The sequence below is a fragment of the Ananas comosus genome, linkage group 8, assembly GCF_001540865.1.
Source record: "Ananas comosus cultivar F153 linkage group 8, ASM154086v1, whole genome shotgun sequence".
Lineage (NCBI taxonomy): Eukaryota > Viridiplantae > Streptophyta > Magnoliopsida > Poales > Bromeliaceae > Ananas > Ananas comosus.
Window position 1 is genome coordinate 7,337,064 of NC_033628.1, and position 22,371 is coordinate 7,359,434.

The window sequence follows — 22,371 nt, forward strand, 5'->3', positions numbered from 1 at the left end:
AAGTAATAGTAGTTACACGTCAGCTACTCAACTGTATCAAAATGCCAATGTCGGAAGAACTTAACATGTGGAAATGTTCCACTGCCTTTTCTTATAGGTAGATAGGTAGATTATTGTTATATAATAATGGGTTAACTTCAAATACCACCCTATAGTTTTGCATTTTCTCATTTTAGTATCCTATGATTTAAAGTGTATCAAATTAGTATTCTGTGTTTTTATTTTTATCTTTTCGTTAGCTTTTCTGTTAAATTATATACAAAAAAACTTCAGATACCCCACCTAGAATTATTGAATATTCACTTTAGTACCCTTTAGTTTTAACTTTATCACTGATTTAACGAAAAAATTAGTGAAATTAATAATAAAAAAATAAAAATAAAACAGTATGGCACTAAATTGATACACTTTAAATCAAATGTTACTAAAGTAAGAAAGTGTGAAACTACGGGGTGGTATTTGAATATTTTCTTATATAATTAAGCGAATAAGGATCTTCACTTTTGCCTATCTAGTTGCATACCACATGCGAGGGATCTTCACTTTTGCCTATCTAGTTGCATACCACATGCGAGGGATCTTCACTTTTGCCTGTCTAGTTGCATACCACATGCGATTAGAGGGCAGATAAAAGCTGGAACTAGATATACCTGTCAAAACTCAGAATAATTGTAATAGGGGGGTTATACTGAGGAATCTAATCAGATAATCTAATTTGGATTAATAAAAATTGATGAGAAATAGGCCAGTCGCTAAAATAAGGATAGTCTGTCCTAATTTATGACATTGAAAGCAGTTCAGGAATAGAAGCTAGATGCACATTTCTGATAAAAAGAGATTGATTGCAGGAAATGTTTTTGTCTAATTACTGTTCTGAAAGATAGTAAAGCTCATTAATAGAATATTGCATGTAGAATATTGCATTTTCCACCGAACTTACCAAGTGCGCAGTTGGTTAAAAACTTTGATATGCGAAGTTTCAAATTCGAAGTCCAACTGTTTTGTATTTCTATTTGAATACTTTTAATAATAAGGCTCTACTGGAGGAATTTCTTCCAAATAAACGATTCATACGATACTGCTTATTTTCTAGAGGAATTTGGGAGGACTGTTGTAGTAAGAGAGGAGCTAAGGCTAGGAAAAACCTTCTAATTATAGCTACCATCTGGTGGGTCGTTTGGCTTGAGCGGAACCGCAGGATCTTCATACATTCTAAGCATTCGTTACGGACCTTGCACGCTGATATCAAATCTCTTTCGCAGCTTTGGGCCCGCTGTTGTTCTTGATACTATCTGGGTGTTAATTTTTTATTTTTTGTATTTTATTTTATTTTATTTTATTTTATTGTTTTTCCTTCGACCTGAGGCTCTGGTTGCCTCACTTTGCGCCGAGTTCATTTTCGTAATGAATGGAGCGATAGCATGCTACCCTTTCTCAAAACAAAAAAAGAAAAGTTGACCGGTATATAATTTGCTGTCCATTACAATGTAACTAGCAGGATGAATTGTTGTAAGAGGAGAATGATAAGATATACAGACATGTCTTCACATTTATATTTTGCTGGATATATCTGATAGAAAATTGAATCCCACAGTATATTTTGAATACAGATTTCTTAATTACCAAAAAAAAGTCTCTACTTTAACAAGCTTACCAAAGTGCATATTCGGCTTCTAAACAGATCGCAGCTCACACGATCAAGTAAGAATCTGACACCAATAACTAAAACAATGGATCAAATAGACAACCGAACAGTTCAAGGAACATCTAACCAGCTCAACAAATCAACAAACAAATTGCTATACTCTTCACCGACATGAAATCTTGTTTGACACTGTTGACATTCGGTTAAATCGGATCGGGTGCGTTCATAATTGGGGTCGATCCGATGGTTGTTACGTTGTCTAATTGGATTAGAATTAATTTTCGCTTTTAAATTAGAAAGCTAATTAGATATAACTTCTAACCATATTAGGATAACAATTATAAATCGATTTGACCTTATCTCTTACGTACCTATTAGGATTTTAAAATCTCTTATAAATATTACGGACTATCTCTCATAAGAGAGATAACAAGAAAACCAAGAGAAAAAGACAGAAACCATATCTTTTATTAATCTATTATTTTAGAGAGTCTTGAACGGTAGATTGATGATCGTACTTGTTTGTACTTGAATCCACCGCAAGTTTAGAGCGATAGAAGATTTTCGTGAACGATTCGAGCACACGTGAATCAATCTCTACGATCCGAGCTCGTCGCATTCTAACGCGAGTCGTTTTAGCAAAAAAGTATGAACGAATACTTCCGCTATGTTCTACAGACAAAGACAAGGTTTGAGCAAATTAAGCATTTGCTCTCATCTGAATCTAAGATATAAGAATCGATGTAGAATGTAAGATATAAGAATCGATGTATATACACTCCAGAAATCTCATTTGATAAATGGAAAGCAAGAACAAACAGTACCCGGATATCATCTGGATTCTCTGGACTGAAAGAGCTCCATTCGAGCCTTTGCTTCTGGGAGCAGTGATTCCACCCGCGAATCCTGCACCATATGCGCCTGCTTTGAGGCCCAGAGGAGCACAGCCAGGACGCCGGCCTGCGCAAGTTCCTCACTGTCAGGCACGTGGAGGGCAATGTAGCAGAGGAGGATCAGCGCCTCGATCTGGACCTGCTCGCCAAGGTAGACCAGCTGGACAAGGTGTCGGGCCCCTCCAGCGTCAATGACGGCCTTGCAATGATTGACATGAAGATGATTTTCAGAGCACGCAAACTTTGTCAGAGCGATCACGGCCTCCTTCGATACAGCAGCCTCGCTTTCATCCAGCAGCGCGACCAATGGCCCGATGATCCGCGTCTCACTCGCCTGGAACGTCCGGGACAAGCAGCCAAGCGCGGTGATTGATGGCTGGAGTAGTTCGTCGTAAACACCAGTCCAGACGATCCGGAGGAGCTGGTCCACTACAGCCTTGGCTGTTGGGGAGCTGGGCTTGAATGCTGACTGCCGCAGCATGACGTTGTGCTCAGCGACGCGGGCTATCTCCATGAGTGCCATCGCGGAGTAGTAGCGGACACGGCCGATGCCTTTTTCGAGTAGCACGGCGAAGCAGAGGAGGGCGCGGGATTCAGTGATGCTCTGGCAGATGCTTATGTTACCCTGGGCGAGCCGCCACAGGGCGTTGGCCGCCATGGCCTTCAGGTATGCTTTGGTCTCGGGGTCCTCCGCCTCTCTCCGCCCCTTGCTTGGGCCCGGCCCCAGGTTGTTGTAGCTCTTCAATGCCGCCGCCGCGCCGACGCCGTTGGTGGATTTCGCGGCTATAGCGGACTGCACGACTGAATGGATTTGGTTATGGTTTTGGTGCTGGTTTTGATGTTGGCTTGGCTGCGAGATTTGGTGCTGATTGGCTGCGCGGATGCTCTTGGTGTGCGCGAGGACGACGGAGTGGAGGGACATGGCCTTGGAGGGGCCGACGACGGAGTATCTGCTGTGCTCCTGCACGGTCTCGTTGGCGAGGTGGACGACGAGGAGGCGGACGACGTTGTGCTGGAAGAAGACGTCCTGGCACTCCGGGTGGTGCGCCGCGAGCTCGGCCACCGCCCACGCGGCCGCGGCCCGGACCCGAACGGGCGCGTCCTTGAGGACCTGCGCGAACGCGGAGCACGCGCCGGCGTGGACGAGGTGCTCCACGCTCTCCGGGTCGCGGCCGAGGTAGCCGAGCGCGCGGGCGGCGCTCTCCTGGCCCTCTTCGGAGCCCTCCTTGAGGAAGCGGACGAGGGGCCCCACGCCGTCCTCCTCGATGATTAGCTTCGCGAAGTGGTCGCTGTCGCGGGCGAGCGACGCGAGCTGCGCGGCGGAGTCGGCGCGGGCGTCGGACGAGCCCGTGTGGAGGCGCGCGATGTGCTCCCATATGAGGCACAGCATGGGCTCGTCACGGGCGATGTTGGGGAGGCCGTGGAGGCCGTCGTCGTCGGCCTGAGGCGAGGAGATGCGGAGGAGCCAGGAGACGTCGGCGATGCAGTTGTCGAGCTGGGCGGACATGCGGGGCAGGGCGTTGGCGGGGAGGATGGTGAAGAGGCGGCGGACGAGGTTGTGGCCGCGGCGGCACTTCGCGACGAGGGCGAGGGCCTTCGCGAGGACGTCCGACGTCTCGTCGATGATGCGCGCGGCGAGGCGGCCGTACAGCTCTGCCCGCGCGGCCTGGCGGAGGAGCGCCGCCAGCCTCTCGGCCCTCACCTGCAGCTCCGCGCACTCCGGCCGGGAGGACTGCGCGTCGCCCGCCAGCTTCCGCACCTGCTCGGCCAGGTGGATCGGCTTCGCCAGCATCGACTTCACGCCGTCCCCCATCATCCTCTCTCTAATCGCTAAGCTCTCTCCCAATTCTTCCCCTTTTTCAATAATCGTCAACTGATTAGATACAATATCTCCCTAATTCTTCCTCCTCCTCCTCTCTCTCTCTCTCTCTCTCTCTCTCTCCCTCTCTCCCTCTCTCTCTCTCTCTTTCGTGCTATTTGCTTAGAAAATATTTAGAAACCAAAAATGAAATTTGATCTATGAGAATTGTACCTTTTTTTTATCTTCTTTTTCTTTTGTTTGCCTTGTCCAGTTGTAAGATGATAGGAGACTTGGGCAAGCTTCCTAGCTCAGAATATGTGGACTTTCCAGTCGGCATGGAGGGAAGCGTCGGCGCTGACCTAGCGTCTTCTCCTCCGTTTCGATGAAAATTCCGAGTGTAAGGCGAGGAGCGGACCAAAATAGCCGAGAGGGTTTTACGAGGTCAAGGTTATAGAGCGCGTGCCCACACTCCGACAGTACTTCTCTCTCTGCTACTGCTCTAGCTTAATAATTAACCATTAAGCTTGTGCCTTATTTATTCACGGATGGGACCGACCCACCCGGCATTACGGCTATTGGCAAGGGGAAAGTGTGCCAACCGTACACACAAGCACGAAGAGCACTGTTTGTAAGAAAGCTTTGTAAGTGAATCACGGGCTTTTAAATGGGTCAAATCGACCGCCAGTCTATCAGCTGACGCAGCAAAACTAAAATTAGGCAATATTTAAGAAGTTAGATCGGGTTCATCATGTCCGGCACTTTACACGTCACCTCAGGCCTGACTCGATTCACCTCATCTGATCGGATATTAAAATATAGACCAGATGAAATTCCAGGAAAATCTTCTATTTTCTTAAAAATTTTGTTTTTTATAGACCAATTTGCATAAAAAATTCACTAGTTTTTTTGCGCTTTTACAAAAATTGGCCAACTTTTTTGATCTTGCAGATTCAGGTCGGATTTTTAAAAAATTGACCAAAATACCATTATACCTTTTTCTCTCTCATTCTTTTTTTCTCGCGTTCTTTTTTTTTCTCTCCCCAGGTGCCCGTCCGCCTCCCCTCCCGCGGGCATGGCCGCCTACATCAACCTCACCGAGATGTACGTCGGCGACGACGTGTCCCTGGACTTCTACGCCTGGGTCTTCCCCAAGTGCGACCACGTCACCGTTGGCACCGGCACTGCCGCCGCCAAGCCCGCCATCCACCGCCTCCAGGCCGTCGCCAAGCCCGGGCGGCACCCAAGCTCACCGGTGGTGTCGTCGTCTGCGTCGAGGCCCACCCCATCCCCGGGCGGAGGTGCTGTTGGCCCCGTTGGCGCCGACGACGACGTCGACAGCGAAGGTGGAGGAAACCAGACCGGCGCCGACGCCGAAGGAGCCAGAGGGGATGTATTGGATGAGGTAAGGGTAGAGCGATCAATTGGTTTTTTTTTTTTACTTTTCTTTTTTTCCTTTTTTTTTTCTGGATGCAGTGCTGGTTTGGGGGTTTGTTAGGGATTTTCTCCCCAAATTTGCATCATTTTTTGTGTAATTTTGGACGAAATAGTGCAATTTTGGGCGAAAATGGTGCAATTTTGGGCGATGTGAGACTCGTCTCACTAACCATAACCGTTCTTATGGGAAGCCGCACTGTATAATTCTGAATCAGTCGAGACTCATCTCACACTTTCAACTATTAATTGGCTCTGATACTATCTATGGCGTCCTACTTTCCAGGGGGTGGTCACCCATCCTAGGACTACTCGAATCCGAAGACATAGAACTCTCTTAACTTCTTAGGCCTAACTACTACCCAAAATTCTATACCCGAGTTAAGATATTTTGTCCTATTATATCTTATATATAGGACTATCGAAATCCTGAAATGTCACATTCTTCTCCCTTTTAACCACTGATGTCCTCGTTAGGCTCAAGCACACTCATAATCACCAGGCGATGTGAGACTCGTCTCGCTAGCCTTACCTGACCTTGTCTGGAGCCACACTCCTCCCACAATAGTCATCAGCCAGACAGCCACAATCTACCCGTTGTTTAACCCTGACTTAGCTGAAACTCATCTCATATTTTTGGCTAATGATTGGCTCTGATATCAACTTCGATGCCCTACTTCTCAGAGGTCACTCATTCTAGAAATACTCTAGCTCTAGCATGTCATGCCCCAAAGTCCTTTTGGAAAATCTTTTTATCAAATAGTATTGTTTTAAATGTTAGAGTTGTGAAAAATTTGTGAAATCTTTTTCGTTTTTTTTTTTTTCAAACTAGTCTTGCCCACGAGATACACAGATCCACCACAAATACAAAATTTCCTTATCCACGCAGATAGAATCTTTCTTGTATTTGCACGACGTACCAACCATACGCATCCATATATACATACACAACTCAAGCATACATTTGCCACAATTCGCAAAAATTCAACCAAATGCACGCATCCATACAACTAGCCATTCTTATGAATGATGCATTCTCAACTTACTCCTTCGGCATTGGATAATGCAATGCATAGTAAATCAAGCATTCTACTATTTGAAAGTGTTTTCAATATGGAAAATTTATTTGGAAATCCTACAAAAGCAATAAATTGAAAATTGTTTTGAAAGCCATTTTTTTTTAGAGATATAGGTAGCATGCTACCTGCTTCGTTTATTTCATTTAGAAATAAATTTAGCTGGAAATGTGAATCAGCTAGGATTCGAACTTGGGTCTCGGGTACCAACCATCAAGCCCTTTTGCCACTTGCGCTAGGGACGGTTTAAAAACCATTTACACACGGAAACATTATTTGAAAAACAATGAACATTAGAGGTAGAAAACCATTTGCCATAAAACCGCAAAAGGCACACTTTCATAAATCCATGAAAATCATGCCATATATACATAATCAAACTGAAATCATAGTCCATGAATATAACCACAGTCATTATGCAAGCGTAATGAGAAAATAATCGTGTAACTGAACCATTATTATTTATGAACTAAGCACAAAAGTAAGAAAGATAAACCTAGATAGGGGGCCGCTAATGCGATCTATCTATGCCGTATCTCACGCTGTGACCTAACTTGTCTCCCTACTCGAGCTACCTGTGGAAATAGTTGGGTGAGAAATCAGCCTGAAATTTTTTAGTGGGTACGACTGATCCGTCGGAGGAGAAAGAAATATTGCAACGCCTCCCCGATGGATATCTGAAACCAGATTAAAGAGAAAAAAAAAAAGAAAAGAACACAATATTTTTATGTGGAAGAATCTGTATATTAATTCTCTCTAAACTGGAGTGACTTTACAAGAGCAGTAAGGCCCCTATTTATAGCCTTCAGGCTTACAAGAAGATAAGAACAAAATATTTTGAAAATAACAACTTTATATTTATCCTAACCGAAGTAGTTGGAACCATCTCGATCCTTATCCTAATCGAAGTAGTTGGAACGGCCTTCGTCTTATCTGCAACCGAAGTAGTTGGAACTACCTCGATCCTTATCCTAACCGAAATTGTTGGAATGGCCTCCGCCTTATCCTCAACGATTGAAACTTATCAGGAATGTTTAATCGCCTCGGATCATGGCTCCCTAATTTTTGAGAGGAACCAGCACCTGCTGGATCTAGAATTGCAAGTGAGGAAACTGAGTTTCCCTAGTTTTCCTTGTGAACTACTTAGCGGCACTTGGCTTTTGACCTTTCTGTCCGACACGAAAGGATTCACGTTTACCTTAGGGTGTCTTTGTAATTTTACATTCTAGAATAGTATCCTCGGCTAGCTGCTCTTCGCGTTCTACCACAAGTTCTTCCATGGTTGGCAGTATTTCTCCGGGCTCATCGTCCAGCATCGATGGCTCGAAGGACTTTAGATTTTCAACATTGACGACCGAATACATCTTCATGTATGCGGGCAGCTCCAACTAATAAGTATTCTCACCAATTCTGCATAGGATTTTGAAAGGTCCATTACGAATGGGTTTAAGTTTCTTACTCTCTCCTTTCAAGTGCTCTTTATTAAGATAGAGCTAGACGAGATCACCTTCTTCGAAGTCATCTTTCACTCAATGTCGATCATGTCATTCTTTATACTTCTGCTAAGATTTGTGTAGTTGGCACTCCACCTCGCAATACATTTTCTGAATGCTCTCCAAGAAGCATTGTGCTTTCGTTAGTGCATGTAGAGGGGCAATAAAGACAGAAACGTGTCGGATAAACTTTCGGATATATTGACAAGCGCCTATGAAGATCTGCACCTCCGTCATATTTTTGGGCCTAATCCACTCCTTGATAGCCCTGACCTTGTCGGGGTCTTGTCGAGTCTTGAATGCATTGCAAAGGCCGAATGGCATGACAAGCCATTCAAACAGGCCTTGTCGAGTCTTGAATGCGGTCTTCCAAGTGTCATCCTATCGAACCCGAACCTGATGATAGCCGGACTTCAGTCCAGTTTGATGAAGTAGCGAGCATGCTTCAGTTGGTTCAAGAGATCATCGATCCACGGCAAGGGGTGTCGGTTCTTGATGGTGATTTTATTGAGGGGGCGGTAGTTGATACACATTCGCCACCCGCCGTCTTTCTTTGGTACCAACACGATCGGGGAGCCACAGGGGGAGCTACTCAGTTTGATAACACCACTCTCGAGTAACTCAGTTACTTGTCGCTTTATCTCATCACTATCCACCACCAAGTTTCAGTACATGCTGAGATTCGATAATGGAGCGTCGCTGATCAATTGAATCTCATGTTCTACGGCTCGCTTTGGTGGCAAGCCCTGTACTTCCTTAAATAGATTCTGATCCTCGCCGATCAGTTTGGCTACATCATCAATTTTTTCCTTGCATACTAGGCTTAATATATTGCTGTTTGCCTCCTCAGATATAACTGGCCGAATAACCAAAAAGGCAAACTTTTGACAGGCATTGATTATTCTCTTGGCCTGGCAATAGGGGTGGAAACGAGCCGAGCTCGAGCGAGCTTACCTCGGCTCAAATTCGGCTTTAAAATATATTAATAAAATATGAAACTTGATAATCTGTATAAAAATATAGTTTAATATCTATTACAAGATATGTTTAATTTGATAACTAGCATACTACAACTCTTAAAGTTCGCCGAGCAAATCCCGAGCTCGAGCGAGCTGAGCTTTAATCCGAGCGAGCTCGAGCCGAGTTTAATTAAAGTTAGGTTCGAACTCGAATTTAAATCCGAGCTTTAATTAAAGNAAATATATATTATTATATTAATAATATAATATTTTATTAGAGGTGTTTACGTTGTGTTAGTATGTCCACCCACCCCATCCATTTGCATCCCTACGTGAAGGGGACCTCCATTGAATTATACTGATCGGTGGTTTTTTGACCCCTTCTTTTTTGGCAAATAAAGCTTGAGTGTATTTCATTTGAGTCCTCAAACTTTTGATTTAGCATTCGAGTCCGTGGCCTTTTGATAAGATTTCAATTTAGTCGTTAACCTTTCAACAATGTCTTAATTTAGTCCTCACTTGAGATTAAAATTTCTTGCTTGCATCTAGTTCATCTGTTTATTTGTACACCAGTATATAATACATCTGTTTTTCTTCCATGATCGATCTATCGCGTCTTTTAATTTAGAGATCAAATTTTTATATACAGATGAAAGTTATAACTCGATGGATGATATAGTTAAAATACGCAATAGAAAAAGTATTCGATAAATGCATGGTACCTCCGTGTATAGATGCGATGGGTGTAGGCTCTAATTTTATTCTCTAGTGGTAAATGCATAAAAGGACTATTGTGAAACTCTATTAAGAATTTGAGGGCTGCAGCATCAAACTTAAAAAGTTTGAGGACCAAAATAAAACTTGGTTGTGCAATTTGTCTTTTCTGCTGGTGAAAGAACTGATTTTTTTTTTTTTGGGTTTGTCGAATATCTTGTTGCTTTTCGAAGTAGAGAAATTTCTTGAACAGAGAAGGAAAATATATGTCTTGATCACCACACTACGAAATATCCAACTCACAGTTCAATTATATATATAGATAAATATTGGATTAAACTATCCAATTATATATAACTAAAATTAAAATTTTATATGAATAATAATTTTTTACTTTAAAAATATTCTGCATATATTCTCAAGCATACAATTAATAGCAAGATAGGCAACGGCAGGCATATGCTGCTATTTGGTAACTTGGAGGGTTTCCGGCTTGACCACATAGGGTGTGAGACAGAAAAAGAGAAAGAAATATATTGAAAATTTAGAGCTATATGAAAGAAAGAAAGAAAGAAAAAATGTATAAATTTAATAAAATTTTGCTCTTTTATTTATCTATTCGGTTTGTTTTTATGGGCCAACAATATTAGCCCAATTTTAACTAAATTCAGATTATTCATTCAACCTATATANTATATATATATATATATATATATATATATATATTCGAGCTTTTCGAGCTTTTCGAGCCTAATTCGAACGAGCCGAGTAATACTCAAGCTCGGCTTGAAATAAATTTCGAGCCTTTTTCTTTGTTCAAGTTCGGCTCATTTAATTTCGAGTCGAGCTCGAGCGAGCCAAATATCGAGTCGAACGCGAGTCGAACGCAAGCCGGCTCGCTCATTTGCCAGCCCTACCTGGCAAGCGGTTATCAGGTCTACAGTTGTTGATAATGGCTCGGTGGTGAACAAAAATTTTTGTCCACCCTTAATAAATTGGTATTGCTGAGGACGATGAAAGAAGGTAGCGTCACGGTCCCATAGGTAGGGAGAAAATCAGTTGAGCATAGCAGATCATGTCTTTGATTACCTTGTGGAGTCTTGTAGTAGCATCACATGACAAGTGACGAGTCAATTGTACCTCCTCTGCGGACAATCTAGGTTGGGTTGAGCGGTCATCTCCCCAGTAGACGATTTAGAGGAGGGAGTTTGGCTTGACTTCGCGTAAGCCGGTGTGGTTGGGTAAAAGATAAAAATGGTAAGCATCTTGAGCATAATAGCATTATTGTTTACCTAGCTTCATTTGCAAAGGCATAGTAGTGCTTATTCCAGTTTATGCATAGCGTAGTTATTGTACTACTTCCTTGTTTGTTTATCTACTTATGGCTTGATAGACTTAGTGAGAAAATCGGCGAGGTTGGAGGTCGAACCCACTGGGAATTTCTTTTAGGTCTCACCCCCTATTTTGCAGAGCCAATGCGGAGCGGCACCGGACCAAGGCGTGGGCGTTGCGCCCCAAATAGCAAGGTCACTGTCACGCCCCAAGACTGCCACCAATTTGGTCCGGTTCGGGCGCGTCGAACAGACGCCGAACAGATAGCACCTCCCCTGTCCGTCCTAGGCTAAACAACATGATCGAGTACAAGAATTTGCCCAGGAAAAGAAATTCAATACATACACGATCAACCAGGGGCACTACAAGTGCCAACAAGTAAGAGCAAGAGTCACGAGTACATACAAGTGAATAAAGAAAGATAATTCTAGTTATTACAACCATTCAACCATTACATATTGATTTACATTTTTGTCCTCCAAAATGAATACATGAGTTTACAATTTTATCTCCCAAAATGAATACATGCTAGCTCCCAAAATATAACATCCACTAACCATGTACACGAGAGTACTCTAAATGCAAGTAGGAAAAAGCTACTATCTACTAGGGCGCTACGCCCTTACCACGGTCCTCTGCCGGTACTTTCGCTAGGCCCTGCAACGAAATGGGGTGAGAACTATATAAATATAGTTTCCAGTGGGTTCGGCCGCCGACTCCGCCGATCTTTCCACTAGGTCCAAGCAGGCACAAGCAGATAGATAGATAGATAGATAGATATGAAATTGAAGTGCAACATAGTAAAGTAATGTGCAACATTCTACTATGCCTTCAATAATCAAATGGATGAGCTACAACATAGTATGCAATCTACACAGTATAGATGACAACTATCATGCTACTATGTCAAGAAACTATGTCACTCTTGCTATCATTCAATCACGCGGCTCACCCATAGGTGCCGCATCTACTCAATCCCCCAGGTGAGGATCTGCTCACTCACCCAACTCACAATCTAATCACAACGGGGAGGATCCTCTCACTCGCCCGACTCACAATCTAATCACAATGGGGAGGATCTGCTCACTCACCCGACTCATAATCTAATCTCAACGGGGAGGATCCGCTCACTCGCCCGACTCACAATCTAAGTATCTCAACGGGGAGGATCTGCTCACTCACTCGAGACCATCTGCGGGACCCCATAAGACTATCCCTCGGGACCCCATAAGGCTATCCCTCTTGTGACAAACTCTGGAGCGCACTGCTTGTGCGGAGCGACCGCCTACAAGCTCTGAACAGACATATGAATATGATCAAATCCTCATCATTGAGGATACCCTGCCACTAGGGTCAACATCCACTTGGGAACTATTTCATCCCTAAGTTCAACATGCAACAAGTATTTTCATCTATACACTACTTGTCATGCCACTCGTCAAGTTGTCAACATTGTCTAGATGCCACTCGTTCTCTAGTCCTTGTCAACACAAGATTAAGTTCATCATTTAACTTTACCACTGTAGGGTTCTATGTCACAATTCCTCTATTCTCATGCATCCTAACTCAAGTGCCAAACTCATGTTGCTACACTACTCAGGATCATGCAAGAATGGAAATGCGACTATCCAATACCCTATCATGCATAGTACTAACACTAGTCCAAATGCCACTCTTCTAGGCCATTTACATGTCCAAGTTTATCTTTATGCCACTATAGGATTCCATATCACAAGACCCAATCCTCATGCATCCCTAGTCCATGTGTCAAGCTCACAATGCTACACTACTAAGAAGCATGCAAGAAAATAGAAATGCAACCATCTACACATCCTATAATGCATAATGTTGATATATGATCATCACATTTAACTTAAACATAAAAGGAAGCCCGATTGCTTCGGGATGGACACGCCCCACCTTTAATCGCGTTCCGATTGCTCGTAGTCACTTGCAATCGGCCGCCCGCTGCACCCGCCGTCCGGTTCGGCCCGATCTTATAGTTGCACACCGACCGTGCGTCGATTCGCGGCCCCGAAAATTATAGGTCTACAGCTCAATGCCGCGATGCCACAATTCCGTTTTCATAATTTTAGGACGTCGCCTCGGCCCTCTAGGTAGAAACGAAGCTAAATCGTCCGTTTTTTCAATATCTTTGCACCGGCTCGACAAATCGCCGAACCGACTTCACCAACGTTTTTGTATACCTAGCAATTAGGTTTACATAGGTCTAATTTAGATCAAACCCTAGCATTTCACAAAAACTCCATTGGAGCCCTAGATGTTTACTATTGCAAGAAATCACCAAATTGATTCATGATTTAAGCAACAATCATCTATTTAGCATCCTTGGGTTTCACTAAAACCATTTCTAGAGCATAAGAACCAAGCCCTAGAATTCTACCATTAAAGCTATCAAAGCTTACCTCCAAAGCTCTCCTCTTGGCCAAAGATGAAGAAGATGAGGAAGAAGCTTCAACTCCAAGCCTTTTTCTTCTCCAAATCCGCCTCCGATTCCTCTCTTTGGTGGAGAAATTGCTAGAGAGAGAGAGAGACATTTCTCTTTGGTTGCAAGTGTGAGGGAGAATGAGAGAATGTGCGTGTGCATATGATGCATTCAGCCAAGCCACCTCCTCTAATAGGTACTGTAACAATTGCACAAAACCCCTCATATAACACTATTCAACTTGCAGTTTAGCAGCTAGGTACAAATACCTTTTGCCTGCCTTTCTGAATGTCCGTTTGAACTCAAATTTGACAGTCAGACTCGATTTTACTTAACTTGACGAAAGAAATTTTAATCTTTCAGTTTCGACCCTGTTTGGTCACCGAAAGCTCTACCGAACTGTAATCTCTAGCAGATAGCAGTCGGATTTTATTTTCCACTTTTCAGTTGTTGGATTGACATGAAACTTTAAATCTGGCCTCATAAAAATAATCCTGACATATTTTCAAGTTTTCATAATTTTCTGACACTGTGCATTTTCTGCTAAAATATTAGCCCCGTTTCCAACAAAAAATTCTAAATCTTCTGTTTCGGGTTCGATTTCAGCACAAGTCGTTTCCGACTTCTATTTTACTTCTTTAAGTCAAATAAAAATAGTATCTCACACTATTTTTATTTATACTTATTTTATATTAAAAATTCGGTATATTCCATCCCACCGTAACTTCATAATTTCAGAAGTTCGGTATCTTACATCCTCCTTTCTTTAATAAAAGTTTCATCCTCGAAACTCAAATCATTCCTTAATTCAAGTTATCGAGTACTCAAGGGTAACAATGCACTTTTCTACTCCGGAGTGGTCTTTCACTCATCATAACTATCCAAAGGCCCACTACGGAGGGTGTGAGATCAAACTCACTCACATTTGCCAAGTGCAACACCAAAAGTGCATTACGGCTCCGCAAGTCTCGGTGGCAGCGTAAGTCGACACTCAACAACTCTTCATACTCCAACACCACTCGCCACGCAATCTATGGAATACACTCCGATCCGATCACCGGTATTGCCTAAAAGCAATATCGTTGGTGCATCGATCAATCGCAAGTGCTACTATCACAATCGGATCTTTGCTCTACTACGAGATGGCACACTTCGGCACATCTCCAATGTCAATCCTCAAAAGAGCCTTTCTCAATCTCGCGTGACTATTCGGTATTCAAGGGTCTCCAAGAGACCGCTTTACTTTCTCTTTCAGTTGCCACGACCAACGTCAATTTGCTCTACAATGAGCTCACACGAACACTCTGTTCGTGAATCCATGCCAACTTACTAACTGAGTTGCCGGCCAAACCGCTCATCTCGGCTTCCATGGGTGGACCAAAGGTCATCAACCCGATGTAGGTCTACCGCCTAAACTTGTCGCAACCTGCACGTCTGTCGCTCGCAAGCGTAGACCCAATCATAACTAGGCGAAATTCTCACTTGGGAATTCGCACACACTCCAACCTGAAGCAACCATGACCCCACACCTGATCAAATCCTCAGGTTGGGTCACTACACACTCGGTGTACTCTCGATCTCGCAATCCAACACGTGGCATTCCACGCTCCCGAGTCTAAGCTCGGACTACTGTCCTAACCAAAACTCTGCCCTACCCGTAGGTACCGGGCCGCCGTCACTCACAGCTGACTGCGCTTGCCCAAAGGCCCCAGGCTCCACAGTCCACAAATGGTTCAGGCACGGGTCGTCCCTAAGCGACACCCAACGTCGTCGTCCTACACGACATACTCTACCGAGTCACATATACCATTATCGGCTCCTAAGCACCTAGTGCGAGCCATCAGCCCCACGGGTGACCCATGACCCGCTTCACACTTAGCGATGCTGAAGTGCTACTGCCAACACACTCTCTCGGTTGAATCCACATCCGCACTCCACGAGTAACAATACTTGAGCGTTCTACTCCTCTATAGCGTTCTACAATGAGTCCTGGCTTCGGGCAATCCTGCCCCTGCGCACCGTCTACCCAGCACACTCTCCTACCTCACATTGAGTTACAACTAGGCCCATAGGCCAAACTTGGCACTAATCAACTAACTTCGCAACAGTGATTCACTTTCACTGTTCGATCTACCGAAATTACATCCGAACTCTTGGGCTACTCGGGTATCCAAAAGCACCATGGTCCAACTCTCACAATCTACTGATCACTTTGCCTTGAGAGTCGCTTTATCATTTCCTCTCTACCATGAGTCTCACTTCTTGTCCGCACACCATCACTAGCATTTTGCTAGTGCTATCTAGCTCTCTACCTGCTCCAGCAGGCGCTACACTCTCACACGCAAGCATGCTCAGGTATCCATACTTACCTGTCCACTGGTCCCTACTACACTAATGCATAAATAGTAGCAACAGACCATAACAATGTATGCACTGCTCCTCGGCCTGGGTCGCGTCCTCATGGCCACTCGGCATAAGCCGCGGACCCATCGGTCGCCATGTCCTCATCACTCACTCTCCCGACCATACTATAGGTGGCACACCCGCAGGCCGTCTCTTAATCCGCTCCTCCTGGCGCATGACAGCCTCTTGCTGTCGTTGCACCAATTCGGCTCGTTGCCTTGCCATTCCCATGAGTGGCCAACCGCTCGCGAAGTCCCAAGTCTCCGCTCGCCTCGGACTGCTCAAGGATGTCACTTGTCCTATCCCGCACTGATCTAGACGAAAATCGCCTATGCGGTGCCATCGTTTCCCGAACTGCGACAACACAGTCAATCTTGACCCTCTAGGTCAAGCATGTAACAACCAACACCAACTCAACTCAAATCAAGCGAAAGTCTTACAAGGGTGCCTATCCTCATCACTCGGTTTCATATTGTATGCATCCAACATGAACACCCTCGGTTGAGAATAAACTGAATCTTGAATCCACCTCTAACATCCGTCTTAGAGGTTTACTAACTTGACCCAATCGATCAATCTTTCGCCACAACGCATAGATTCACGTCACTCACGCACCTATGGCCTTATGGTTTACCAACCTAGGGTCTCCTAGGTCAATCCTAAACTCTCTCTTTACTTACTCTTAACTTGCTTTGATACCATATTATTTGTCACGCCCCGAGACCACCACCAATTTGGTCCGATTCGGGCGCGTTGAACAGACGCCGAACGGACAGCACCCCCCCTGTCCGTCCTAGGCTAAACAACATGATCGAGTACAAGAATTTACCCAGGAAAACAAATTCAATACATACATGATCAACCAGGGGCACTACTGTCATGCCCCGCCCCGAAACCACTACCAATTTGGCACGATTCGGGCGCGGCGAGCGGACCGCCGAACGGACAGCACCTTCCCTGTCCGCCCAAGGCTCACAACAAGAATGTGTACAAGAATTTTTCAGGAATTTAAATTCTAAACATACACATTCAACGGGGCACAAATAGTGCCAGCAACTACAAGAGCAAGTAATCCACAGGAATAACATNTTAACTTGCTTTGATACCATATTATTTGTCACGCCCCGAGACCACCACCAATTTGGTCCGATTCGGGCGCGTTGAACAGACGCCGAACGGACAGCACCCCCCCTGTCCGTCCTAGGCTAAACAACATGATCGAGTACAAGAATTTACCCAGGAAAACAAATTCAATACATACATGATCAACCAGGGGCACTACTGTCATGCCCCGCCCCGAAACCACTACCAATTTGGCACGATTCGGGCGCGGCGAGCGGACCGCCGAACGGACAGCACCTTCCCTGTCCGCCCAAGGCTCACAACAAGAATGTGTACAAGAATTTTTCAGGAATTTAAATTCTAAACATACACATTCAACGGGGCACAAATAGTGCCAGCAACTACAAGAGCAAGTAATCCACAGGAATAACATGTGAAATAAAGAGAGTACTTTGCTAACTATTACAATAGTTCATCCTTTTCATTTACATCATTTTTTTTAAATGATTACATCTTTCATCCAAAATACATAGCTCTCCAAATCCTCACCTACAATGAATCTCTCTCAATACATAGGTGTACTAATGCAAAAAGAAAAGCTACTATACTACCACGGTCTCACTGGTCGGGCGCGATGCCCTTGCCGCGGTCCTCTCTCGGCAGCCCTGTACCTACGACTGGAAATAGAGTGGGGTGAAAACTATCTTCCATAGTTTCTAGTGAGCTCGGCCGCCGACTCTGCCGATCTCCCCACTAGGTCCAAGTGGGCACAAGCAACAACATATAGATAGATAGATAGATATCTAAATGCTGTAAATGTGATAGTAGGAAAACTATGCTACTATGCCCATAATCATATGTAATGAATGCATGCATCATATAGTAAAGGTTTACTATCATGCTAACAAATTCGATCCATGTTCGAATAATAATGTTCAATGACATTGCTCACTGTTCTTTTACCCAATCTGTAGTGAAGTACTTGGGTTCGCCAATAACTCACCTTTCAATCCCAAAGTGGGGAGGGAGCTCCAAGTGCACCCAAGCCCGGGACCGTCTGCGGACCTCCATGTGATCCGGACCTCCAAGTGGTCCTAATCGCCCGACACTCCGGAGTACTCGACGACAATCCCCTCCATGTGGGGATATAGATGGCAATACCACCCCAAAAGCAGACTGTGAGCTAGATCTATCCTCTCCAAGTGAGGATACACTACAACTAGGGTCAACAACCAAATCAAATCCTCTCCAAGTGAGGATGCTCTGCAACTAGGGTCAACGACCCAATCAAATCCACTCCAAGTGAGGATGCTCTACAACTAGGGTCAACAACCCAATCAAATCCTCTTCAAGTAAGGATGCCCTACAACTAGGGTCAATATCTCAATAACTCATCGACAATCTCTCCATGTGAGGGTACTTAGGTTTACTAAGTTCTTTATCCACAAGGCATTTTCTAAGGGATCCACCTATCCCTAGGTTCTCAAACCTCTAGTGTCATTTACACTACATTAATGCCACTCGTTATTCTTTAACGTTTGGATGCCACTCGTTTGTTCTTTAATATTAAACACCACTTTCTATGTCATCAACACCCCCATCGAGTTCTCTCTCTTCTTTCGCATCATAGGATCCATGTTCCGACCCAATCCTCACCTATCTAAGTTACCAAGCGTTCCAAGTACACTAGGTTATCAATTAGAAAACATAAAAAATGAAGCTACTATGCAATCCTACAATGCAACATATAAGAGATGAGATTAAATGTAATCTAAGACATAGAAAGGAGTTCGAAAGCTTTGGGATGGCACCCCCCACCTTTTACCAATATAGAGACTTTAGAAATGATCCTCGGCGAACTTTACGAAAAGGCTTTTGCCTCCCTTGGTCCAAGACAATGCTAAATCGGCCGTATTTTGCCGATAGCTCCCAATCCACTAGTCGAATCGTGAAATCGATTTCGCCCCCGCGTTTTGTGGCCTACCAATTAGGTTTACAAGGCCTCAAATGAGATCAATCTCATACTTTACTAAAAACCCCATTTTGGGTGCCCTAGGTGTGAGACCCCAAATAGTCCTATATATGAGATATAATAGGGCTAAACTCTTAACCCGGCTTAAGCATTTTGGGTGGTGGCAAGGCCCAAGAGGTTAAGAGAGTTAAGCGTGCTAGGACGGGAGTAGTCCTAGGATGGGTGACCCCCTGGGAAGTTGGGGCGTCACAGATGGTATCAGAGCCAATTACCAGCCGGAAGTGTGAGATGAGTCTCGGCTGAGCCAGGGTCTGGATGACGGGCTAGCGAGACGAGTCTCACATCGCCTGGTATTTGTGAGTCTGAGCCTGACGAGGACGTCAGGGCTTAAAGGAGGGGAGATTGTGAGACCCCAGATAGTCCTATATATGAGATATAATAGGGCTAAACTCTTAACCCGGCTTAAGCATTTTGGGTGGTGGCAAGGCCCAAGAGGTTAAGAGAGTTAAGCGTGCTAGGATGGGAGTAGTCCTAGGATGGGTGACCCCCTGGGAAGCTGGGGCGTCACACTAGGTTTCCACCTATAACAAACCACCCAATCAAAACTTTAAATTCTAGCATTGATCTATTTAGAAGCATGCTAGAGGTCCAATTGACCCATTTCAAAAGCTCAAAGCCCAAAAACCCTAAGTTCTACAAGCTAAGGTTTGTAGCTTACTTCTTGAGCTACTCCAATGGTGAGAGAAGAGAGAGGTGAAGGTGTCCAAGGCCTTCTTCTCGATCTCCTTCTTTTTCTCCACCTTGTTCTTCTCCTCCTTCTTCTTTCTCTCATTCTTGTTCTTCTTGTTCTCCTTCTCTTTCCAGAGAGAGAGGGAGAGTGTGAGAGAGAGAGAGAGAGAAATGAGAGAATGAGAGAGGGAGTGGGCTCATAAGCCCCTCTAATGTAACAAAATTCCGATTAGCCCCTCAACTTTTCATCTCTCAACCTGCCTTCACTGGGCATTCTGCGCCCAGAGGGACCAGTCTCTTGTCGGGGAGACCGGTCCCCGAGAGCCCTCCCTGCGGCCTGGGGACCTTTCGCGTACCGGAATCGGTCTCTCCCTGGGAGACCGGTCCTCGCCTGAGAGACCGGTCCCCGAGAGCTCGATTTTCAGGACTATAGCCGATTTTGGCCTTCTCTCGCTGGCGTCGCGCGCGGGGACCGGTCCCCCTCAGCCAGGGACCGGTTGCATCAACCTCCCTCGCAACCATTAGCTACGGGGACCAGTCCTCCTTTCCAGGGACCGGTCCCCGAGAGCAAAATCTACTAAGTTCAGATTTTCGCGTATTTGCTCTCGCGGACACGTTTCCAATGCACTCTTTGTGTCTTGGACATCTTTAGCTTTTCCGAAGGGTACTCACTCGACAATTAGTCAATTCTAAACGAAGTAGAATCCTCGGATTTCGAGAATTCACTTCCTCACAACTACAAGTGCCAACAAGTAAGAGCAAGAGTCACGAGTACATACAAGTGAATAAAGAGAGATAATTCTAGTTATTACAACCATTCAACCATTACATATTGATTTACATTTTTGTCCTCCAAAATGAATACATGAGTTTACAATTTTATCTCCCAAAATGAATACATGCTAGCTCCCAAAATATAACATCCACTAACCATCTACACGAGGGTACTTTAAATGCAAGTAGGAGAAAGCTACTATCTACTAGGGCGCTACGCCCTTACCACGGTCCTCTGCCGGTACTTTCGCTAGGCCCTGCAACGAAGTGGGGTGAGAACTATATAAATATAGTTCCCAGTGGGTTCGGCCGCCGACTCCGCCGATCTTCCCACTAGGTCCAAGCAGGCACAAGCAGATAGATAGATAGATAGATATGAAATTGAAGTGCAACATAGTAAAGTAATGTGCAACATTCTACTATGCCTTCAATAATCAAATGGATGAGCTACAACATAGTATGCAATCTACACAGTATAGATGACAACTATCATGCTACTATGTCAAGAAACTATGTCACTCTTGCTATCATTCAATCACGCAGCTCACCCATAGGTGCCGCATCTACTCAATACCCCAGGTGAGGATTTGCTCACTCACCCAACTCACAATCTAATCACAACGGGAAGGATCCGCTCACTCGCCCCACTCACAATCTAATCACAACGGGGAGGATCCGCTCACTCGCCCGACTCGCAATCTAAGTATCTCAACGGGGAGGATCTGCTCACTCACCCGAGACCGTCTGCGGGACCCCATAAGGCTATCCCTCGAGACCCCATAAGGCTATCCCTCGTGTGACAAACTCCGGAGCGCACTGCTTGTGCGGAGCGACCGCCTACAAGCTCTGAACAGACATGTGAATATGATCAAACCCTCGTCATTGAGGATACCCTGCCACTAGGGTCAACATCCACTTGGGAACTATTTCATCCCTAAGTTCAACATGCGACAAGTATTTTCATCTATACACTACTTGTCATGCCACTCGTCAAGTTGTCAACATTGTTTAGATGCCACTCGTTCTCTAGTCCTTGTCAACAAAAGATTAAGTTCATTATTTAACTTTACCACTGTAGGGTTCTATGTCACAATTCCTCTATTCTCATGCATCCTAACTCAAGTGCCAAACTCATGTTGCTACACTACTCAGGATCATGCAAGAATGGAAATGCGACTATCCAATACCCTATCATGCATAGTACTAACACTAGTCCAAATGCCACTCTTCTAGGCCATTTACATGTCCAAGTTTATCTTTATGCCACTATAGGATTCCATGTCACAAGACCTAATCCTCATGCATCCCTAGTCCATGTGTCAAGCTTACAATGCTACACTACTAAGAAGCATGCAAGTAAATAGAAATGCAACCATCTACACATCCTATAATGCATAATGTTGATATATGATCAATACATTTAACTTAGACATAAAAGGAAGCCCGGTTGTTTCGGGATGGACACCCCCCCCCGCCTTTTATCGCGTTTTGATTGCTCTAGTCACTTGCAATCAGCCGCCCGCGACACCCGCCGCCCGGTTCGGCCCGATCTTACAGTTGCACACCAACCGTCCGTCGATTCGCGGCCCCGAAAATTATAGGTCTATAGCTCGATGCCGCGATGCCACAATTCCTTTTTCA

General features: G+C 44.6%; 1 protein-coding gene across 2 annotated transcripts; it reads right to left on the reverse strand.

Annotated features, from left to right (window-relative positions):
- Positions 2,336–4,832, reverse strand: LOC109714412. 2 transcript variants are annotated; one of them, XM_020239024.1, is made up of 2 exons: positions 4,578–4,832; positions 2,336–4,398 (listed from the first exon to the last, which is right to left on the reverse strand). In XM_020239024.1, the coding sequence occupies exon 2, from the start codon at positions 4,352–4,354 to the stop codon at positions 2,477–2,479; it is 1,878 nt and encodes a 625-aa protein (XP_020094613.1). In that variant the 5' UTR covers positions 4,355–4,398; positions 4,578–4,832; the 3' UTR covers positions 2,336–2,476. The 2 variants fall into 2 exon arrangements, with proteins under 2 accessions (XP_020094613.1, XP_020094612.1); XM_020239023.1 differs by having other exon boundaries at positions 2,336–4,392; positions 4,571–4,832.

Coding starts and splice junctions, on each gene's coding strand:
- LOC109714412 (XM_020239024.1), bottom strand. CDS start 4,354: ATGATGGGGGACGGCGTGAAGTCGATGCTGGCGAAGCCGATCCACCTG.